Source organism: Papio anubis, chromosome 12 (assembly GCF_008728515.1).
Source record: "Papio anubis isolate 15944 chromosome 12, Panubis1.0, whole genome shotgun sequence".
Lineage (NCBI taxonomy): Eukaryota > Metazoa > Chordata > Mammalia > Primates > Cercopithecidae > Papio > Papio anubis.
Window position 1 is genome coordinate 10,462,291 of NC_044987.1, and position 22,781 is coordinate 10,485,071.

Genomic DNA, 22,781 nt, shown 5'->3' on the forward strand with positions numbered 1-22,781 from the left:
TTAGATGTTAGGCATTGCTAAATCCTTGACTTTTGATTTTAAAATAGCACTCATATCTCATCCCCTGACCCCAATATCAACATGCTTGATTTTTTGCTTAACAAGTCCTATTTATATAAAATATTTTATCCTGCTTGGAGCTTTCTTTCTGCTTTTTATCCATTTGTTTTGTGTTAGCTTTAAAAAATAGTTTTCTTTGTTGAAAAAAGAGTGTTTTTAAATAAGTAAATAAGTCTGTGCTACTTGAGACCCTTTGTAGAGATTGCAGAGGTGCATCCTTTTAGAATATATTTTATTACTATTTCAGGTTTAGCCTGGCTACTAGTCTTTCATTTGATGAGCCTCAAAATACCAATAAAATGTGCTTCAATAAGAAAACAACTTTCATTAAAAATAACATTCATATTATTTTGGAAAAAAAGTTGTAAAAGTTAAGGGTGGGTGGCAAGGTTTTAATAGAGACCATTTAGCTGATATATTTTTAGTTAGAACATTTAGGCACTACGTATCTATTTGGACTTCTTTCAAAAGAAAGGAATAAGTCAGAGGAACCAAGTCAGGTGTGTTAAATGCAGAGCATGGAGCAATCCTTTGTAGTTTTTGATTCTCATTATGGAACAGGTGATAAAAGGAGTTATGAGAGCAAGCATAGTACAGTACTAGTATAGTATAGTATACTAGCATAGTATAGTACTATTGGAGTTGTCACAGCTGAGTTAAACAGGTAAGTAGTATTATTCTCCTATGCCTGTGTACTAAGAACAAGGTGTTTCTAATTCAGTGAGAAAGCTTAGACTTTTTGTGTGATTACACAAAATGTTTTTCTTGGTTAAAGACCAGAAAGAATGTTTGCTGATAACTTGCTGAATTTATTTAATGTGAACTTTCTCTAAGCAAGCTGCTAATGCTACTCAGGGTTATGTTTGCAGTGAGTGTGATCAGGGTAAAGTCTGGTTAAGGGGTGGTGAAAACCAGAAGTAGAAGAGGCTTTGTGTTGTACATCCCTTTACTTCCTCAATCCCAAATTTATTGAGTCCTATCATCCACTCCTCTTATACTGCCCCCTGTGTGTACACGCACACACAATCCTTCGTAGATTTTGTGATGGTGAAATAAGAAGGTGCCTAGCACACAGATATCCACAGAAACAATGATTCGGCATCCATCGATGAACAAATGTGCTTTTGTGAGAGATTTGTATCCAATCTTCATTTATCAGGTTTCGAAGACATGGTGGAGCCCAAGACCAAAGATGTTGCTTTGAGAAAGCAGGTTCATGCCCTGGTGGCAGACTCATTAACCATATTCCTGGATATAGACTGGAAACATTCGTTTAGCCTTGCGAACCTAGCTCCAGCTCTGCTTTGTCATGGTCCTGCTACCCAGTCCATCTTCCAAGAGACTCTGGAGGACTTATGCTCATGTATGCTTTCAGTAACAGGCTGGGTGAACTTGGACTAACTGCAGTCCATGAAGCAGCACTAGAACCTGGCTCAATCCTTTCTCTGTCACAATGTAAGGACATTCATACCTTGCAAAGACCTGGTCAAAGACATCCCCATCTCTGCCCCTGGTGACAATCCTTGCTATCTTGGTCCTGATTGTGGAATCTAAAGTAGTCCTGTGGCTTTGCTCTATCCCTGCTCTATCATGATCCTGAGGCAGCCCTGCCCTCCCATAATCACAGCAGAAGATACGCTTTCTTGTGTCCTAGTAATAGGTCTGCCAAGCTCAGACCTGACTGCAGACTCTGAAGCGGCCTCATTTCCCACCTCCAGACCCATTCTACACAGTTGAGGGGATGCCTGCCTAGGGACCCAGCCAGGGATCCACTGAAAACCACGCCTATTTATAACGCATTCATAAGACAAATGCACCATAAATCACATGACCTGACTCTAGACCTGCTGGACTGTGATTCCAGAGGTAGTTTTATGAATCTGGGGACGCAGTTGGGACAGTTTTTAACCTGCCAAAACAAGTCTGTATGTAAAAACTTGAAGTATTTGCCTCTTTAAATGCACAGACACCAACACAAGGCCACACAGATCACAAAAAATTAAGCAGACTTAACACCCTCAAAGGGGACTAGTAAAGCTCCACTATCTAACATTAAATAAATGGAGGTTTATGGGCTACTTGATGAAAAAATATTCAAATAATCATCTTATAGGGACTCCATGAATTACAAGATGACACATAAACAGCAAAACAATATAGGAAAACAATACACAAATAAAAGAGGAAGTTTAATAAAGAATAGAAATCATTAAAAAACCCCAAAATCCTGGACCTGAATAGTAGAATTACTGAAATGATAAATTTAAGCAAAAGTATCAACAGCAGATTATATCATGCAGAAGAAGGAAGCAGCAAACCTTTTTTTTTGAGATGGAGTCTTGCTCTGTCACCCAGGCTGGAGTGCAGTGGCACAATCTTGTCTCACCGTAACTTCTGCCACCTGGGTTCAAGCGAGAATCAGTAAACTTAAAGATAGGTCATTTGAAATTATCCAGTTAGAGGAACAAAAATTCAAGAAGAATGAAAAAGAATAGTGAAAGTATATGTGACTTAAGAGGCACCCTCAAACCAATATACACCCTCTGGGAGTACCGGATAGAGAAGAGAGAAAGGGAGTAAATGCATATTTCAAGAAATAATAGCTGAAAACTTTCCAAATCTATTGAGGGCAATAGACACTTTCATTCATTAAGACCAAACATTACCAAATAGGTTGAACCAAAGGAACCATATGCCAAGACACATTTAAATTAAATTATAAAAATTAAAGGCTATCATTGATGGGCATTTGGGTTGACTCCAGGTCTTTGCTATTGTGAATAGTGCTGCAATAAACATACACATGCATGTATCATTATAACAGAATGATTTATATTCCCTTTGGCACATACCCAGTTATGGGATTGCTGGGTTAAATAGTATTTCTCTTTCTATTAATAGATCCTTGAAAAATCGCCACATTGTCTTCCACAATGGTTGAACTAATTTACATTCCCATCACCAGTATACACCATGGAATACTATGCAGCCCTAAAAAGGAATGAGATAATGTCCTTTGCAGGGACATGGTTGGAGCTGGAAGCCAGTATTCTCAGCAAACTAACACAGGAACAGAAAACCAAGCACCACATGTTCTCACCTATAAGTGGGAGCTGAGCAATGAGAACACATGGACACAGGGAGGGGAAAAACACGCACTGGGGCCTGTCAGCAGGGTGAGGGGAGGTAGAATATCTGGATAAATAGCTAATGCATGCAGGGTTGAATAGCTAGGTGATGGGCGATAGGTGCAGCAAATCCCATGGCACACATTTACCTACGTAACAAACTTGACAATCTTGCACGTGTATCCCTGAACTTAAGATAAAATAAAATTTAAAAAATCAAATGCAAAGAATTTTGAGAAAAGCAAGAGAAAGTCATTTGTCACATTCAAGGAGGACTCCACAAGACTATTGGCAATTTTCTTAATACAAACTTTGCAGGTTAAGATATAGTCAAAGAAAATATTAACCAAGAATTACTTAGTTATATACCAAAAACATTAACCAAGAATTAACCAAGACTTACTCAGGGAAGTTGTCCTTTAATGATGAATGGGAAATAACTTCTAGACAAACAAAAATTGAGGGAGTTTGTCACCACTACGCCTGCCAAAGAGTGCTAAATATTCTTCAAGTTGAAAGAAAATGATGATAAACAAAGAAAAAATCTAACTGCTAAATACAAATATAAAGAAAGAAAAAGGATTGTAAAACTTTAATGGATAAATCACTTTTAACACTACTATATAAAATAGAAGACTCAAGTAGTAGTAAGAAAAGCTATAACAACATACAGTTCTTCATGCAAACACAATATAGAAAGAAATAAAATCGGATGGCAATAACATAGTGTTTGTGTGTGGGTGATGGCAAAGTATAGAGTACACATACAATTCAAGTTTTATTAGCTTAAAACAGACTGCAGTAACTATAAAATATTTGATGAGAACCCTGTAAAATATACAGTGGATTCATAAAAAAATAAAATAAGTAAAGCACATCACTACAGAAAAATCAAATCTCAAAGAAACACAAGAGGAGAAGAGAGAAATAAGAGAAACACAAATTGGACAGAAAACAATAAAGAAAGGCAAGAGTATGTCCTAATCTATCAATAATTAATGTAAATGAACTAAATTCCCAAATCAAAAGATACAGAGTGGCTAGATGGATTTATAAAAGCAAGACTTAATTACATGCTATCTATAAGAGACTCACTTTACATTTAAGGACACAGAGACTGAAAATTTAGGGGTGGAGAAAGATATTTTATTTAAATAGTAATCAAAGAGCAGGGGTGGCTGTACTTCTACCTGACAAATTAGACTTTAGTCAAAAAGTCTCACAAAAGTCAAAGAAGTCATTGTATATGATAAAAAGGTGTATTCAATAAGAAGATGTAGCATCTATAAATATATGTGGATCCAACATGAAAGCATATAAACATGTAAAGCAAACACTGACACATCTGAATGAAGGAATAGACAGCAATATGATAATAGTAGAAAATTTCAATTCCTCATTCTCTGTAATGGATCAATAATCCAGACATAAAGTTAATAAGAAAATAACAGAACTGAATAGCGCTGTAGACCAAACGGACCTAATAGATATAGAAAGAATTTCCACCCAGCAGCAGAGAATACACATTCTTCTCAAGGACCCAAAGAACACTCCCCAGGATAAATCACGTGTTAGGTCATAGATCAAGTCTAGAGAAATGTAAGAAGATCAAAATCATTCCAAATATCTTTTATGACCACAAAGGAATCAAAATAAGAATGGATTACAATAAGAAAATGTGAAAATTCAGGAATATGTATAATAGAACAATATACTCTTAAACATTGAGTCAAAGCGGAAATCCAAAGGGAATTTAAAAAATATATAGAGACACAAAAATGAAAACACCAAAACTTTTTTTTCTTTTTTTGAGACGGAGTCGCCCAGGCTTGAGTGCAGTGGCGCAGTCTCCGCTCACTGCAAGCTCCGCCTCCTGGGTTCAGGCCATTCTCCTGCCTCAGCTTCCTGAGTAACTGGGACTACAGGCTCCTGCCACCACGCCTGGCTAATTTTTTATATTTTTAGTAGAGACGGGGTTTCACCTGTGTAGCCAGGATGGTCTCAATCTCCTGACCTCGTGATCGACCTGCCTCGGCCTCCCAAAGTGCTGGGATTACAGGCATGAGCCACCGGGCTCGGCCAACACCAGAACTTATGGGATGCAGCGAAAGCAGTACTTAGAGAGAAGTTTATAGGAAAAAAATACCTACACTAAAAAATTAAAAAGATATCAAATTAGCAATCTAATCTTGTACTTCAGGGAACTAAGAAAAAAAGGGAGAAAATAAGATTGTTAAACCCCAAATTAGAAGAAGGAAGAAAATAATAAATATTTGACTAAAAACAAGTCACATAGATTATAGAAAAACAATAACTAATTAAAAAATAAGTTTTGTGTTTTGAAAAGGAAAAGTAAACAATATTGAGAAACGCTAAGTTAGACTAACCAAGAAAAAAAAAAGAGAGATGACTTCTCGTGATGTTTTTGTCTGCCTTTGATATGAGGGTAATGCTGGACTCATAAACTAAATTTGGAAGTGTTCCTTCCTCTTCAAATTTTTGGGAAGAACTTGAGAAGGATTGGCATGAATTCTTTGAATGTTTGGTAGAATCAACCAGTTATCTTTGTTCATAGTAGCTGCCAGGTGTCCAGAGTGTCACAGGTCCAACCAGTGCTGTGAAAGAAGGGAGGCAGAAGCCAAATGATCAGGTAGCCTCCAGATAAGTTAGATCATTGGACTTCAGATTCACCTCTTTCTTAGGGAAATGCTGAGAGCTGGAGTTTTTAAACTGCTAGTGTCTGTGTTGATCCTTGGGAAGGGGCCATGGAGATTATTAGACAAAACCACCAAATCTGTTCTCATTGGACCCAGGATGCTATAGTATGTTGTGTCCCATGTCCTGTAAGCAATTTGAGATTTCCTGGACAGTAGCCTGTCGTCCAGATAGTCCCAGAAAAGGAGGGGCTTTTGCTTCACTTCACCTGGAAGAAGTTGGGAGAGTTTTCTTTTTTAAGTCTTATCTCTATTCTGAGCTGAGGGGGTAGCTACAGTGTATGTTAGTCTAAATTGCCTTGTGTTCTCACTGATCTCTGCTGGTCAGAGCAGGCCATGTCCTGTGTCTTGTCACTGCTGTGGGGCAGGCTAAATAGAAGCCAGTTCTCTGGATAACTTGCAGAAAGGTTGGTACTGGATGCTCAGTGTATCTCAATGCCCTCCCCAAGGAAAAGCTTTTGCCTGGTTGCATGGTGTACTGCCAGGAACAGGGATTATGGCCCAAGAATAATGCAAATGTTCCATCAAATCAATTTGGCTGGTTTTATGCTATAGTGAGGTGTAGGGACATTGTAACGAGGTTTAGAAGTTTCACAAATGGAATCTGTCCATGAATTGTGCAGAATTACTTTGTTCATGGAGGAAGGAGAATTGAGACCTTCCCATCATACCATCTTGCTGACTGAGAAATGAGAGTTTATTTCTGGCTCTGCCTTGGTGGATGTAAAATCCCTAGAGTGAAGGAAAAACTTGAGCAAAATACTGAGTCCCTAAAGAACTAAAGATAGATTATGGTCCAGAGTGAAAATACAATCCCGTTATTTCCCTGTTACTCTTACAATCTGTTCCCTGGGGAGGAGACTGAGCAAGCTTCCATCCTGCTTATAACCAAGTACATTGTGTCATTAAACTCACAATAAATCTGGTGTGGCAACTGTGATAATATTATTATCACGTATCTTTATTAAAGATTTTTTTTGCCTGCTGCTTGAGAGAAACCAAAATTAAAATAATAAATTATGATGTATATATCAGGAATATTTTCAGGAACTATTGGAAATAATGTCTGGGTTTCATCTTAGAGAAAACAAAGCCTTAGAGCTTGAAATTGCCCTTCCAGAACCACAAGGGTAAGGAAACAATAAGACAACACAAAATTTTTAAGGCATAAGAAGGGTGAGTTTCTTATTTCCCTCTATATTAATGTCTTACTTGCTTTGAGGTGGAATACCAGGGATCTGAGACATTCTACTTTATTTTCCACCTTGAGACTCAAATGCAACTGTCAGAAGTATCTGTTCAAGATAGGAGGTGAGAATGTTCAGGGACCTAAGGAACTCAGAGAATGACAAGTTTCGGTCAATAGTTTCTATGAATTGGATTCTCCCTTTTTTAGATTCATGACTTTTTTCTGTGACTTGGGGCAGTAACTTATTTCTAGGTTCTGTTGCTTTTCTTTTGGTGTAGAAACAATGTTCTTTGGTCACCCCCTGACCTGAGTCATATTAGAGAATGGCACCAGGTTGCTGAGGCCCCTGCCTCTAATTTTACTGGTGAGGGAAGAACTCAAGTGAATAAAGAAATGAAGAAATGAGGGAAGGAGAATTCTGTCGGGATCCACCCTTCTCTCTTCCCCTTATTATTTCCAGCAGTCTCGTCTGCATATGGCAGCACTGGCCCTCTTTCTGTAGGGTTACTTCAGGTGGGTCTTTGCTATATTTATCTTAGTAAGACTCTGACAAGAGAAGGTCAGTGCCATTCAGTCTCATGACAGTGGTGAAGCCAGATTCTTTAGGTCCAGGTTGGGTTAGTTTCAAACAATTCCAGCAATATCCCATGTTGTGGGAGAAAATATTGTGAGAAGAACTGTGTTGTCCTCTAATGCAACCCTTTTCTCCTGTGTCCACAGATTCTCTTGGAGAAGAATGAATCCTGGAAACGGCTCTTTGGTGACTGAATTCATTTTGGTGGGCTTAACAGACCAGCCAGATCTCCAAATTTCCCTGTTTTTACTATTTCTAATAATGTATGTGATCACTCTGATAGGAAATTTGGGTTTGGTAACTCTAATTGGGCTGAATTCACACCTTCACACCCCCATGTACTTTTTTCTCTTTAACTTGTCCTTCATAGATCTTTGTTATTCTTCTGTGTTTACACCCAAAATGCTAATGAACTTCATGTCAGAGAAGAATGTTATCTCCTACAAGGGGTGCATGACCCAACTTTTCTTTTTCTGTTTCTTTGCCATTTCTGAATGTTATGTGCTGACATCAATGGCCTACGATCGCTATGTGGCCATCTGTAACCCACTTCTATATAACATTGCCATGTCTCCTACAGTGTGCTCCAGCCTTATGTTTGGTTCCTATTTCCTATCCTTTTCTGGGGCTATGGCTCACACTGGATGCATGCTGAGACTGACCTTCTGTGAGGCAAACATTATCAGTCACTACTTCTGTGATATCCTCCCTCTGCTCCAGCTCTCCTGCACCAGCACCTCCATTAATGAGCTGGTGGTTTTCATTGTGGTGGGCATCAACATCATTGTGCCCACTGTCACCATCTTTATCTCTTATGGCTTTATTTTTTCCAGCATCCTTCAAATCACCTCCACTGAGGGCAGGTCTAAAGCCTTCAGCACTTGCAGTTCCCACATAATTGCTGTTTCTCTGTTCTTTGGATCAGGTGCATTCGTGTATTTCAAACCATCTTCTGCTGGGTCAATGGATGAGGGAAAAATCTCTTCTGTCTTTTATACCAATACAGTTCCTTTAATGAACCCCTTAATTTATAGCTTAAGGAACAAAGACGTTCAACTTGCTTTGAGAAAAACCCTTAGTAGGAGAAAGTTTTGATCAGAAACAGTACCTTTCCATTTATATAGTTGTAGGACAGGGAGATTACAGTAGTTTTAGTAGCAGTCTTCTTATCCTATTTCTTTACTACTATGGTAAGGAAATTTGAATGTTCTCTCAATAATTCATTCCCACTTTTAATAGAGTACACTTTCTTCCTTTTCTCAACATTTTTATTCACCTTTCTTTACTGTATGGTAATAACATTAGGGAAGAATTTGTCTTTGGTTATTTTGTAATCGTTTCTTTTCACCATTTTTTTTTTCCTCTGGAAAAAGATGAATGGTGTGCTAATGATTGAATCAGGTAACACTGTGGTTACATTGTGTCCTTGTAGGAAAAACTTATCTGCCACTTGCCATTGGAAGCATGTATCAGGCAATGTGTTCCTATTCCCACAGTTTCATCTTCCACTGGGCAAGAATACATCTCCTTTAAATGCCCAAGAGGGAAGATTCCATGAAGACTATACTACCCACTTTGTATTTGCAAACACTAGCCATTAAGCCTTTTTTGAGAAACATTTTTCTTATTTAATTTTAAAAGTGAAGCAGCATATCATCCATATATATTCTTTGCATGCATGGGAAAGTGGAGCAAATGGTAGTTAACTATTTACTTCAAGTTACATAGCCTCTTAAAGTCCAGACTTAATATAGACTTCTGATTTCACGTCTCCCAGCATTTCTAGTATACTCTCTTCTACTTTATTCTCTTTTATTTTTATTTCAATATACATGGAATATAAGAGCAGATTTCTATTTTGCAAGTTGACCGTACTTAGTTTCAGGATAGTACATGAATTTTTTTCAGTACAGGTATTCCCTTTGGCTGTTGTTTGTTTGGGAAAACAGTTTGATGATTCCTTTTTGTTAAGAAACAGGAGGCGTTTGGGGCCAGTGTAGTTGGGGGACTACTGGCTCAAAGATAAATTTTTATATTTGAACGAAACATTCTTTGAATAAACCAAATTGGGACAATACCTCTTCTGGAATTTCTGGAATAATATGTTGGTGTATTTTTCTTTTGAGAAACAGGCAAAAAATGACTATTCTAAAAATTCTTAATCATGTATCAAGTGACAGTTTAAACATTTTCAAAGATAATGTTATATATACTTATTATTTTATAATTTTTCTAAACTCTGCTCAGTATTTAGGTATTTGAAGTTTAGCATAGCTGGTTTGTAGCCTGTTTGCTTTTTTTCAGATGTTCAGATGTTTGGCATTGCCAAGTTATTAAATGACTTTAAGAACTCCTCATTCTCCAACCCCTTACCCCAATATCAACATGCTCGATTTTCACTTAACAATTTCTACAGAATAGTTGATGTTGATTAACTTTTGTTTTGTTTTTCATTGACTGTTCATTTTAATAAAAAATTATTTTCCTTATTGAGGCAAAAATGTATCTGATTATTAAACACTATCTCTGCTATTTGAGACCCTTTGTAGACATGGAAGAGCCACATCTGTTAGATATTTTATGAACATTTGAGGTGACCCTAAAAGTAAGAAAAATCTTGTCACTAATCTTTCATTTGACAAGCTTTAAAATACAAATAAAATCAATAGCATTTTTGAAAAAAATAAACTTACTTTAAAATTAAGGTCTATTTTTCAGATTATTTTGAAAACATTAATTTAGGTATTTAAATACAGTTTGTAAAACCCAAGGATGATCAAGTATAAACAAGGCAATTTAGTTGAAAGATTTTTTCTTAGCAACTTAAGCAGTGTATTTGGAATTCATTCAAATGGAACCAAAATGGTATCTTACATGCTTAGCATAGAATTATCTGCCATAGTTTTTGATTTTTTAAAATGTGAATGATGCCAAAGAAATTATAAAAGAAAGTATAGTTCTATTTAAGTTGTGACAGCAGAGTGGGAAAGAAGTAAGCCATGAGATTAATATGTGTCTGTGTACTTGAAGGGGATGTTTCTAAGTCAGGGAGGAAGTTTGGGCCTTCTGGGGATTAACAGAAAATTATTTTTCCCAGTTAAGGACCAGAAAGTTTGTTATATCCTGAATTTGCTTAAAGTGAACTTTCTCTAAATTTGCTGCTATTGCTGATCAGGATTTGGTTTTGAATGAGTGTGATTAGGATGCACTCTGATGAAGGGATGATGAAAGCCAGAAGTAAAAAGGGTGTTTGAGTTCTACATCTCTTTACTTCTATAACCTCAATCTCTATTGAGCCCCATTATCCACTTCTCTGCACGTCCCCTGGCCCCATACACACACACACACACACACACACAGAGTTCTTTCAAGTTTTCTATTTTATGAGACCCCTGCATCACGTGGAATCTCATATTAAAATTTTACAGCCACATAGGTAGATAATTCCTAGTTCCAACTCCAGAGAGGCAGGGCTGAGCAGGAAATTCTTCCTGAATCCAGTAAGAGTGAACAGTTGTTCCTTCAATCATTCCTTGTTTATGGAGATGCGACACACACCAAACATTTTATACATTACACTGTACAATGCACAAACATCTTGTACATTGTTCATAGCTAAGTGAATATAAACTTGTGAACTTATGGCATTATGCTGTATGTCACAAACAAATGAGGTGTGGTAATACAGTATTATGAAGGTAGGTTTCGTAATACATGTTGCATTATGCACTTGAAGTCAGGAATTTGAGACCAGCCTGGCCAACACGGTGAAACTCTGTCTCTACTAAAATACAAAAATTAGCTGGGCATGGTGGTGGGCACCTTTAATCCCAGCTAGTTGGGAGGCTGAGGCAGGAGAATCGCTTGAACCCCGGGAGGCAGAGTCTGCAGTGAGCAGAGATCGTGCCACTGCACTCCAGCCTGGGGTGCTGCCAGTGGAACAGAATAGAGAATGTCAAAATAAAGCCCCATACCTATAGCCATCTGAATTTTGATAAAATTGAAGAAATTAAGAAATGGGGAATGGACTCCCTGTTTAATCTATGGTGCTGGGTTAACTAGGTAGCCTTATGCAGGAGAATAAAATTGGACTCCTACCTTTCACCGTATACAAAAATTAACTCAAAATGGATTAAAGATTTAGATATAAAACCTCAAACTATAAGGACCCTAGAAGAAAACTACAAAATGCCATTTTAGACATTGATCGTGGGAAAGAATTTATGATTAAGCCCTCAAAAGTAATTGCAACAAAAACAAAAATTATCAAGTGGCACCTAATTAAACTAAAGACCTTATGCAAAGCAAAAGAAACCGTCAACACATAAGCAGACAACCTACAGAATGGGATAAAATATTTGCAAACTATTTATCTGACAAAGATCTAATATCCAGAATCTATAAGGAACTTAAACAATTCTACAAGTAAAAAAACAATCACAGTAGGTATAAGACATGAGCAGATACTTTTCAGAAAAATGCAGATCAAAACCACAATGAGATACCATCTCTCACCAGTCACAATGGTTATTACTAAAAAGTCAAAAAATAACAGTTGCTGGTGAGGTTGTGGAGAAAAAGGAATGTTTATACACTGTTGGTGGAAGTGTAAATTAGTTCAACCACTGTGGAAGACACTGTGGCAATTCCTCAAAGAGCTAAAAAACAGAACTACCGTTTGATGCAGCATTCTAATTACTGGGTATTCGCCTAAAGTAATACAAACTATTCTATTATAAAGACATGTGCATTCTATTATAAAGACATACTTTCATTGCAGCATTACTCACAACAGAAAAGACAGAATCAACCTAAATGCCCACCAATGATAGATTCGAAAAAGAAAATGTGGTACAGATAAACCATGGAGTACTATGCAGTCATAGAAAAGAATGAGATCATCTCTTTTGCAAGAACATGGATGGAACTGGAGGTCATTTTCTTTAGCAAACTGACACAGGAACAGGAAACCAAAATCACAAGTTCTGTGGGAGCTAAATAACGAGAACGCATGGACACATGGGGGGAACAACACACACTGGGGCCTATTGGAGGGTGGAGGGGGAAAGGAGGAAAAGGATCAGGAAAAATAATTAATGGGTACTAGGCTGAGTACATGGGTGATGAAATAATCTGCACAACAAACCCCCATGACATAAGTTTACGTATATGACAAACCTGCACATTTATGCTTGAACTTAAAAGTTAAAAATAAAAGTTTTCCATGTTTCACCAATAATGTCGGTTCAATGTTAATAGATATACCTTATCACACTGAGAAAATTCTCCTCTATTTCAAATTTGCTGAGAGTTTTCTTAGAAATAATGAATGGGTAATGAATTTTGTGAATTAGTTTTTCAGAATCTATTGAACTGACTCTGCTATGTCTCCCTGATTTAATTAATATGGTGAATTTCAAAGTTTCACATTTAAGTACTAATGTGCATTCCTGCATAAATACCACTTGGTCATGGTGTCTATATTTGTCATATGTTACTGGTTAAAATGTCTATATTTTGTTATACATTTTTGTGAACAAGAAAAAAAAAGAAGACATACAAATGGCCAAGAAACATGAAAAAGTGCTCAATATCACCAGTCAACAGAGAAATGCTAATTAAGATCACAATGAGATATGCCACTTTACTTACATCAATAGATGGCATCTATTATTTTGAAATAGGTTCCTTTGATGCCTAGGTTTTTGAGGATCTTCTCATGATGGGTGTTGAATTTTATCCAAAGCTTTTTTTTTCACGTCTGTTTAACACGTAGGTGGAGTGTGGAAAACAAACTCCAATACTGGCCATATTACATAGACTTTAACTGAAGAGACATAAATGGAAGTTATGTGTGGAAAACACATTCCAACTATGTGCTAAAAACAAACATGGCCGGGCGCGGTGGCTCACGCCTGTAATCCCAGCACTTTGGGAGGCTGAGGCGGACAGATCACGAGGTCAGGAGATTGAGACCATCCTGGCAAACACGATGAAACCCCGTCTCTATTAAAAATACAAAAAACTAGCCCGGCGAGGTGGCGGGCGCCTGTAGTCCCAGCTACTCAGGAGGCTGAGGCAGGAGAATGGCGCGAATTCAGGAGGCGGAGCTTGCAGTGAGCCGAGATCGCGCCACTGCACTCCAGTCTGGGCGGCAGAGCGAGACTCCGTCTCAAAAAAAAAAAAAAAAAAAAAATTAGAGAGTTTAATCCACGAGAACACATGGACACAGGGAGGGGAACATCATACACTAGGGCCTGTCGGGGGGTTGCGGGCAAGGGGAGAGAGAGCATTAGGACAAATACCTAATGCATGCAGGGCTTAAAACCTAGATGACAGGTGGATAGGTGCAGCAAACCACCATAGCACACGCATACTTATGTAACAAACATGCACATTCTGCACATGTATCTCAGAACTTAAAGTAAAATAAACAAACAAAAATTAACACGTGACAGAATGTACAAGTCTTGTTGCCTTAGCTTTCTCTGGACAGATTTCCACTTTGTTATTTATGAGGCCAGCTGGATTTAGTCCTGAGTTTTATGGAAAGTCACCAGATCGGCATTTTTTCACACTAGTAGTTTTGTGACAAAATATAATTCTTATTTTTATGGCGATGGAAATTTGTAAGAAGGCTTTCCTCTGAAGATCCAGTGTTTCTTCGGTGCTTTGCCATGAGTTATGTTCTAAAATGTGTAGAGAATTTATGATCCAGCAAATTCTCAGAAGCAACACGTTTGTAATATAAGTAGGTTATTGGTACCACAATAGGGTAAACCCCAGGCACTGCACTGCTCTTCTAATAATACACACACTGCCACGTTGTAGGATTTGCTAGGATATGTTCTGAGTTGTAATATCCATAAAAGGTTCATTTCCTTTATACACAGAATTTTCACACTTCGATCTCTTCAGAAACTTCAAAATGTGCAAGTTTTTAGGAAATAAAAAGAAGCCTCAAACATGGCCACTTGGTTTGGGACAGGGATGGACGTTGAATGCACTGGTCACATAAAACATGAATTGACAGGTTCTGTTTTTACTTCTCTATCTTTACGCAGAGACTAAGAGAGAAATAGATCCAGATTATGCATCTGTTAATACTTCACAACTGCTGTTTGAGTCTTTATAGTCCGTAGGCATACTCTTTTCAAGATGGGAAAGCAGGGTTGGTGCAAGGATGCTCCTGGAGAGAGCCCAGTGTCTCTTTTTTAAATGACAAGCAGTTGTGGCATTTTCTAGGGGCATTCCTAACTTCAATCCATATAATTAATAATTATCTCTTTCTTTTCTTTCATAACACTACATCATGAATTTCCCTTTGCTTACCTAATTTATGACTCTAGCAATTTTAAAATCAGACGTGATGTACTGGGAAGAATCTAAGCAAAGATAGCAAAGAGGAAGCTTCAAACTGAAATGCAAATCTCAATGTTAATGGAAATAATCTTAATTTTAATGCATTGAAAATTCAGTACCTTTTTGGTCTGTTCCATCTCTCTTGCTTAAGAGATACTGTATCAAAACCAAAAAGTCCCATAATTGTGGTAGTGCAAGTTGTTATTTTGTGTTTGGAGGCACTACTTATTTTGAGTATTTTAAAGACATTTAGAGAGTTTTTTGATTAATAAAGGAATCCTCCTTTTTTGCTGTTTGATTAATAAAGGAACCCTCACCAAATAAGTACAGAATGATGCCTTTTCTCTCTACTCAACACAAATAAGTAGGATGCTTGTAAATATATATATAAAATATATATTATAAATATATCAATATATAATAAATATACAAATATATATTATAAATATATATAATATATATAAAATATATATTTAAATATATATATATAAAATATATATAAAATATATATTTATATAATATTATTAATATATAATTAAATATATATTAAATATATATTATATTTATATAAATATAATATATATTTAAATATACATAAAATATATAAATATATAATATAAATATATTAAAATATGTATTATAAATATATAAATATATAAAATAAATATATAAATATATATTATAAATATATAAAAATAAATACATATTTATTTTATTCAAGCACAAAACATTTTTTGTGTGAAATTATTTTCATTATATATGTATACATATACATACTTATTTATATAATGGGTTGAATATCCCAAGACATATGAATTGATTTAAAGCTTAAAGGATTAAATAAATAGTATATATTTTAAGAATTGTTAAAAATAAAACTTTTTAACTTTTAAAATAACAAACATATTCACCCAAAAATAAGTATATTCTTTAGGTAAATTAAACAAACACAAGTTTCTGTTACAAACATTTTTCACAAACTTTTTGTTTGTGAGAGACAGTGCTGCTGCCCTATCTAATAGATACAGCTCTTTCTTCCTTCCTTCCTCTCTCTTTCTCTCTTTCTCTCTCTCTCTCTCTCTTTCGGAGCCTCACTCTGTCATCTGGGTTGGAGTGCAGTGGGGCGAACTCAGCTCACTGCAAGCTCCGTCTTCCGGGTTCACGCCGTTCTCCTGCCTCAGCCTCCCGAGTAGCTGGGACTACAGGCGCCCACCACCGCGCCCGACTAATTTTTTGTATTTTTAGTAGAGACGGGATTTCACCATGTGAGCCAGGATGGTCTCGATATCCTGACCTCGTGATCCGCCCGTCTCGGCCTCGCAAAGTGCTGGGATTACAGGCCTGAGCCACGCCGCCTGGCCTTCTCTGCTTTCTTAATGCCAGAAACTTCCTTTCGTGAGAGAGGGTGAAAATGGGAGAGATTCATTTTGCTAGCTTTCCTTGAAGTTAAATTGGCCATATTACATAGCCCTTAACTGAAGGGATATCAATGGAAGCTATCTGCTGCCTTCAAGAGAAGATTTACTTCACTTTACATAGGGAGGTAAGTGAGGGGAGTCCTCTAGCCTTCTTGTCTGGCTTTCTTCTTTGGATATAGCTGTGTTTGTATGTGACTTTTTTGTTTGTTTGTTTGTTTTCTTTTGAGCCATAGCAGCTATTTATGACCATGAGGTGATAAGCCTGAGGACTAAGGCCAATAGACTGAGGACAGTGGAAAGGAAGAACCTGGCCCTTGCTTAGAGTGTTTAATGTGGAGTCTACCCTAGGACACTCTAGCTCCAGATTCGCTGTTATATTAGAAAAATAAACTTTTAATTTTAATTCTAGTTTTTTAGTTGAGCATGTGCTCAAAAGACGCAAATTATCTGAAGAGTTATTTCATGGCTTCTCATCAACTATAACTCTGACTCAATTATTTTTTAATTTTAAACCTGGCTGAATTATAGTTTTGACATTTACACTATTATTACTATGATTTGAGTGCCCCATGGGTAAGGGAGGGCCGTTGGAAGTTCTGAAATGAGAGACAGAGTTGTACTTTCAGACCTCATTCTAGAGGCAGGATAGGTGTTAAGTAAGAGGGAATATGAGGGAAATGCTAGAATAAGAGTAAGGAACCACTACAGTAGTGGTTCAGTAGTACAGGTTAAGTAAAACCTAAATAGTGCCTAGACTTGTGTGGTGCTTGAGAGGAAGGAATGGAAGTCATTGTTTTTCTAGACTATTTTTAGCATGTGAGAAATGTAAAAAAGAGTACAGATATTTTCAGCCGGATAATGTAATTTCCATAAATACCTAAGGAGGTACTAGTATATACTCTGCACTGAGCACCAGGAACAAAGTAACAAGCGAGGGAGAAGTGGTCTTTTTCCTCACTGAACTTACAGTTTTAGGGGAAAGCAGGGATTAAAGGAAGAAAATTTCTGACAAGTCTTATGATGGGGGATCTATCAAAGTCATGAAAATACATATAATAAAAGCAGACATTTATTGACTATTTACCATTGCCAGGCAGTGTTCTAATCATTTACTAATATTTTATTTAGGAGTCAAAACAACTCAATGAAAGAAATGCTGTTATTACCATATGTATTTCAGAAATTATGAACCTGAGCACAGAGAGTTTAAGTAACTTTTCAAGTTAGTTGTCACATTTAAGCTCCCAGAAGGGTGCTGGCTGTGGTGGCTCATGCCTGTAATTCCAGCACTTTAGAAGGCTGAAGTGGGTAGATTGTTTTGAGCCCAGGAGTTCAAGACCAGCCTGGCAACATGGTGTAAACCCCGTCTCTACTAAAAATACAAAAACTAGCTGGGCATGGTGGCACACACCTGTGGTCTCAGCTACTTACTTGGGAGACTGAGGTGGAAGGACGACTTGAACCTGGGTGATGGAGGTTGCAGTGAGCCAAGATCATGCCACCGCACTCCAGCCTGAGTAACAGAGTCAGATCCTGTCTAACAAAACAAAACAAAACAAAACAAAATAACAGAGACCTCCCAAAAAAACCAACCAAACAAAAAAAACCAGAAGGATCTTCAGGTAGAAATTTCTAGTAGTTGTTTAGAGTAAAAAATTTATAAGGTAGAAGGCAATTAAAAGTTGACATATCCCATGAGAAGCACAACTGAAGTGAGTTATTGCAATTCTTGAAAATTTTCAGTTTAAAAAAATAGAAAGCATGGAGGTAGAACCTGTGGAAATTTTCCATTTAGCAGTTGGAAAGAAATAGGTTAAGCAATATATTTCTCATCAGATATAAAGATGGGGAAATGGGAGTTTACTTTTGGTTTTGCCTTGGAAGATAGATAAGCCCTAGGGTGAAGGGAAAACTTGAGTAAAATTATGAGTCCCTAAGAAACTAAAGATCACGGTCCAGGGTGTAAACACAATCCCCTCATTTCCCTTTTACACTTAGAATCTGTTCTCTGGGGAACAGACTGAGCAAGCTTCTACCCTGTTTATAACCACGTGTGCTATATCGTTAAACTCACATAGAATGTTCTATGACTTATCAAGTGGGGAATGTAATAATGATAAAGACTGTTTCTCTTTTGTATGAGAGGACTCAATGTCATAATCATAAATTATGATCTGTAGTTCATGAAGATTTTCAGGGCATATCAGAAATTAAGTCTGGACTGCATCCTTTTAGTATCAGAGGAACTAAAGTCTCAGAACCTGAAATTGTCCTTCTAGGACCACAGTGGCAAATAAGGATAAGGAAGAACCAAGGTTTTCTGGCATAAAGAGGGTGAGTTTCTGAATTCCCTGTATATTAATGTCCTCCTTGTTTTGAGATGGAAGTTCAGGGATCTAAGGCCCTTTATTTCCCATTCTGTACATCTTGAGATACAAGTGAAGCTACCAGAAGAATCAGTAAAGGGAGAAGAAGGGACATTAGTGTGCCCAGTGGTTGCAGTATCTTATCAGTAACTTCCCTCTCCATGGACAGAACCCTCTCTGTTCTGTATGTAGTGCTTTGCTTCTGTAACTTGAAATGGTAACTTCACCTCTCCTAGACTCTGGTGCCCTGCTCCTGCATTAGAAACAATGTTTTGGTTTTCACCACACCAGAGTTTAATCTGCATTAGATAGGGGCACCAGATTGCTGAGGTCTCTGCCTCCAATTTTTCTGATGAGGGGAGGAATCAAGTGAAAGAAGAAATGATGAGATGAGAGAGGATCATTTTGTCCTGGTCCACCCTTCCTCCTTATCCCTTGGTCTTTCCAGCAGTCGTGTTTGCATATGGTAGCACTGGGATTCTTGCTGTAGGCTAGGTTGGTGCTGTTCTTTCCTATATTTAGCTTAGTAAGAGTAAAAAGGGGAAGTCAGTGTCACCCAGTATCATGGTGGTAGCAAAGGCTGATTATGTGAGTCCAGGTTGGGCTAGACTTAGATAACCTAAGCAGTATTCCATGCCCTCAGAGAAAATACTGTGGGAAGTTCTGAGTTGTCCTCTAATGCACCCCTTTTCTCCTGTGTCCACAGCTTCCCATAGAGAAGAATGGCTCCTGGAAATGGTTCTTTTGTGACTGAATTCATTCTGGTGGGGTTAACAAACCAATCACATCTCCAACTGCCCCTGTTCTTCCTGTTTCTAGTAATGTATGTCATCGCTGGGTTGGGAAATTTGGGTTTAGTAGCTGTAATTGCGCTGAACTCACACCTTCACACCCCCATGTACTTTTTCCTCTTTAACTTATCCTTCATAGACCTCTGTTACTCTTCTGTGTTTACACCCAAAATGCTAATGAACTTCATATCAGAGATAATTTTAGATCTCCCTACAAGGGGTGTATGACCCAGCTTTCTTTGTTGTTTCACTATTTTGTTATGTGCTGGACATTATCAATGGCCTATATCATGGTGTGGCTATTTCTATTTCACTTCTATATTACATTGCCATGTCCCCTAGAGTTTGCTCCAGTCTTATGCTTGGTTCATACTTGATGGCCTTTTCTGTGCCATGGCCCACACTGGATGTATGCTGAGACTGACTCTTCTTAGATAAACACAATAAACTTCACTACTTCTGTGATGTCTTCCCTCTGCCTCCAGCTCTCCTGCACCCAAGCATCAATGAGCTGGTGGTTTTCACAGGGTAGGTTTCAAATATCATTGTGCCCACTGTCACCATCTTTATCTCTTAGGTTTCATCCCTTCAGCATCCTCCATATCAGCTCCAAGGAGGGCAGGCAGGTCCAAAGCCTTCAGCACCTGCAGCCCTAAGCATAATTGCTGTTTCTCTGTTCTTTGGACTGTGGTGCATTTATGTATCTCTGAAACCATCTCTGCTGTCCAGGATGCAGGAAAATCTCTTCCATCTTTTACACCAGTGTGGTTCCCATGATGAACCCCTTAATATACAGCTTTAGGAACAAAGATGTTAACTTTGCCCTGAGAAAAGCCCTAGGTAGGAGAAAATGTTGATCTGAAGTAGCATCTCTCTGTGCATTACTTACAGGCAGGAAGTCTCTGTATTTTATTACAATAATTTAAGAGGGGATAGTTTTTCCTTTTGTTTCTTATCATGGTGACGGTTAGTTGAGTATCCTCTCAATTTGCCTTTAATGTTTTTAATAATAGGTTTTCTTCCTCCCCATTATTTGTGCATTTTTTTCCTCTTTCATCATTTTTCCTGCTTAATAGTAAAGTTAAGGAACTTTTCATGTTTATTTTTTTCATCAATAGTACGGACTTTCTTGTTTTCTCCTGGAAAAGATGAATAGTTTTACAAACAAACAAGTGAAGTAAAACTAGGATGACAATGTGCCATTGGTAGGTACTGGTATCGTGTCATTGCAAACATGAATCAGACAACCTGTCCCCACTCTTGTTTCTTCATCCTCCACTGGGCAGCATCGTGTCTCCTTAAATGCCAAGATACACAAGGTTCTACAAGGCCTGTCAAATACAATCGAGTTTGCAGTTGTAAATACTATGCATTAAACTTCTTTTGGCATACATCTTACATTCACCTTTGTACACCCAAGGTAGCTCATGGCACATGACCCATAGAAATTTTTTGCGTGGAAAGGTTGTTGAAGCTCAGAGAGGTTAATGATTTGCTTAAAATTATACAGACTCTTCATGAAAAAGCCTAGAATAAACTAATACCCTCCAAAATGATTTTAAGTCTACTATTCCTTCTGGTATACTTTGTGCTTACTTCATTTTATTATATTTATTCATTAAGCACTGAATATTAAATGAGAAAAACATTTCTTTTGGATAGTTGAATATGCCTTGTTTCTAGATGTTATATAAATTTCTTTCAGGATGATTGTTGCTTTATTTGTTTGTTCTGGAAAGCAGCTTTATTTTTCTTTTTACTTTAAAAAAGGAAGTCTGTTGAGGTAGGTTAGGTGAGAGATAATTGGTTCACATAGAGACCTGAAAGTTTTTTACAAGAGTTAAAGAAAAAAGAACTTGAAATATTTTGAAATGCGCATAATTCAGAGAATAGGGGCGTGGAAGGGACAGAAGCCCTGCAACATGTCATTAAACCATGACCCAAAGAGACACACAGCCAAGAAATGTGAGGTGCCTCTATGGGGGACTATAAATGAGGATTTAGAAACCACATTTCAATATGAATTTGTATCTGTCGTGTAGACTAATCGTCCTTCACAGTCATAAATATTTGATAAAGGTGTAATCCACAATGAGCGTAAATTAATACTGTTTTTGGGAGTTAATATGAAAACACGTGGATACATTTGTGGGGAGCCAGGAAAAGAAAGAACAGAAACTTCAGGAAAAAAATCGTGAGTGGTGATTAAAACACGAGAAGAAGGAATTTAGAAAGTGAAAAGAAAATTGAAGCTCCTACCTATGACGTTCTTCTCTAAATTTGAAGGCCCTAAAAATATTTTGGTGATCACAGAATTTTTCTGAGTATGATGCAAGAAAGCTTAAGTTATCTGATATTAAAGAAAGGTTAAGCCTAAGGGCTGGAGGATTGGGAACAACTAAATCACTCACGGGTTTTTTTGGCTTTCATTTGCTATTTTCATATGGATTTTAAGGTACTAAAACCTTATATTACAGTTGCAAGAGCAATGATAATTTGAAGGAAATGTTTGATGAATAACCTAAATCATTACAATTTCTTTTCTAAAATAGGATATTGCATTAGTTTCCCTCTGAAAAAAACAGGCAAGAGATGATGGCTCTTAAAACCCTGTCATTTGCAACAACATGTGACAAAAACAAAATTGGAAATCCTTAGTTACATTAACCAATAAAAAAAGAGAGAAGACTTTTCTCGTGATTTTTCTTCTGGCTTTAGTATCAAGGTAATGCTGGTCTCATAAATTAAATTTGAAAGTGTTCCCTTGTCTTCAATTTATTGAGTTTGAGAAGAATTGGCATTAATTCTTTAAATGTTTGGTAGAATACACCAGATATCTTTGTTCTTAGTAACTGCCAGTTGTCCAGAGAGAGCAAGATCCAGTCAGCACCCTGAAACAAATAAGGCAGAAGCCATTTGCTCAGGTAGCCCTCAAATAGTTGGATCACTGGACTTCTGATACACCTCTTTTCCTCCTTAGGGAAATGCTAAGAGCTAGAGTTTGCATTAACTGCTGGCACCTGTGATGAGCCTTGGGGAGAGGTTGCATTGGAAGAGTTCAGTGTATCTCTTTCCCTCTCCAGGGAGAAGCTAGGAGGGCCTTCCTTCCTTCCTTCCTTCCTTCCTTCCTTCCTTCCTTCCCTCCTTCCTTCCTTCCCTCCTTCCTTCCTTCCTTCCTT

The 22,781-nt window shown here is 37.4% G+C and overlaps 1 protein-coding gene and 1 pseudogene across 1 annotated transcript; both read left to right on the forward strand.

Moving 5' to 3' along the window:
• Window positions 1-7,105: 7,105 nt before the first annotated feature.
• LOC101011853 (olfactory receptor 8B3-like) lies at window positions 7,106-10,319 on the forward strand. Its single transcript, XM_021926942.2, has one exon. The coding sequence runs from the start codon at window positions 7,828-7,830 to the stop codon at window positions 8,758-8,760; it is 933 nt and encodes a 310-aa protein (XP_021782634.1). The 5' UTR covers window positions 7,106-7,827; the 3' UTR covers window positions 8,761-10,319.
• Window positions 10,320-17,014: 6,695 nt separating this feature from the next.
• On the forward strand, window positions 17,015-22,151 carry LOC101011499 (annotated as a pseudogene).
• The last annotated feature ends 630 nt before the right edge of the window (window positions 22,152-22,781 follow it).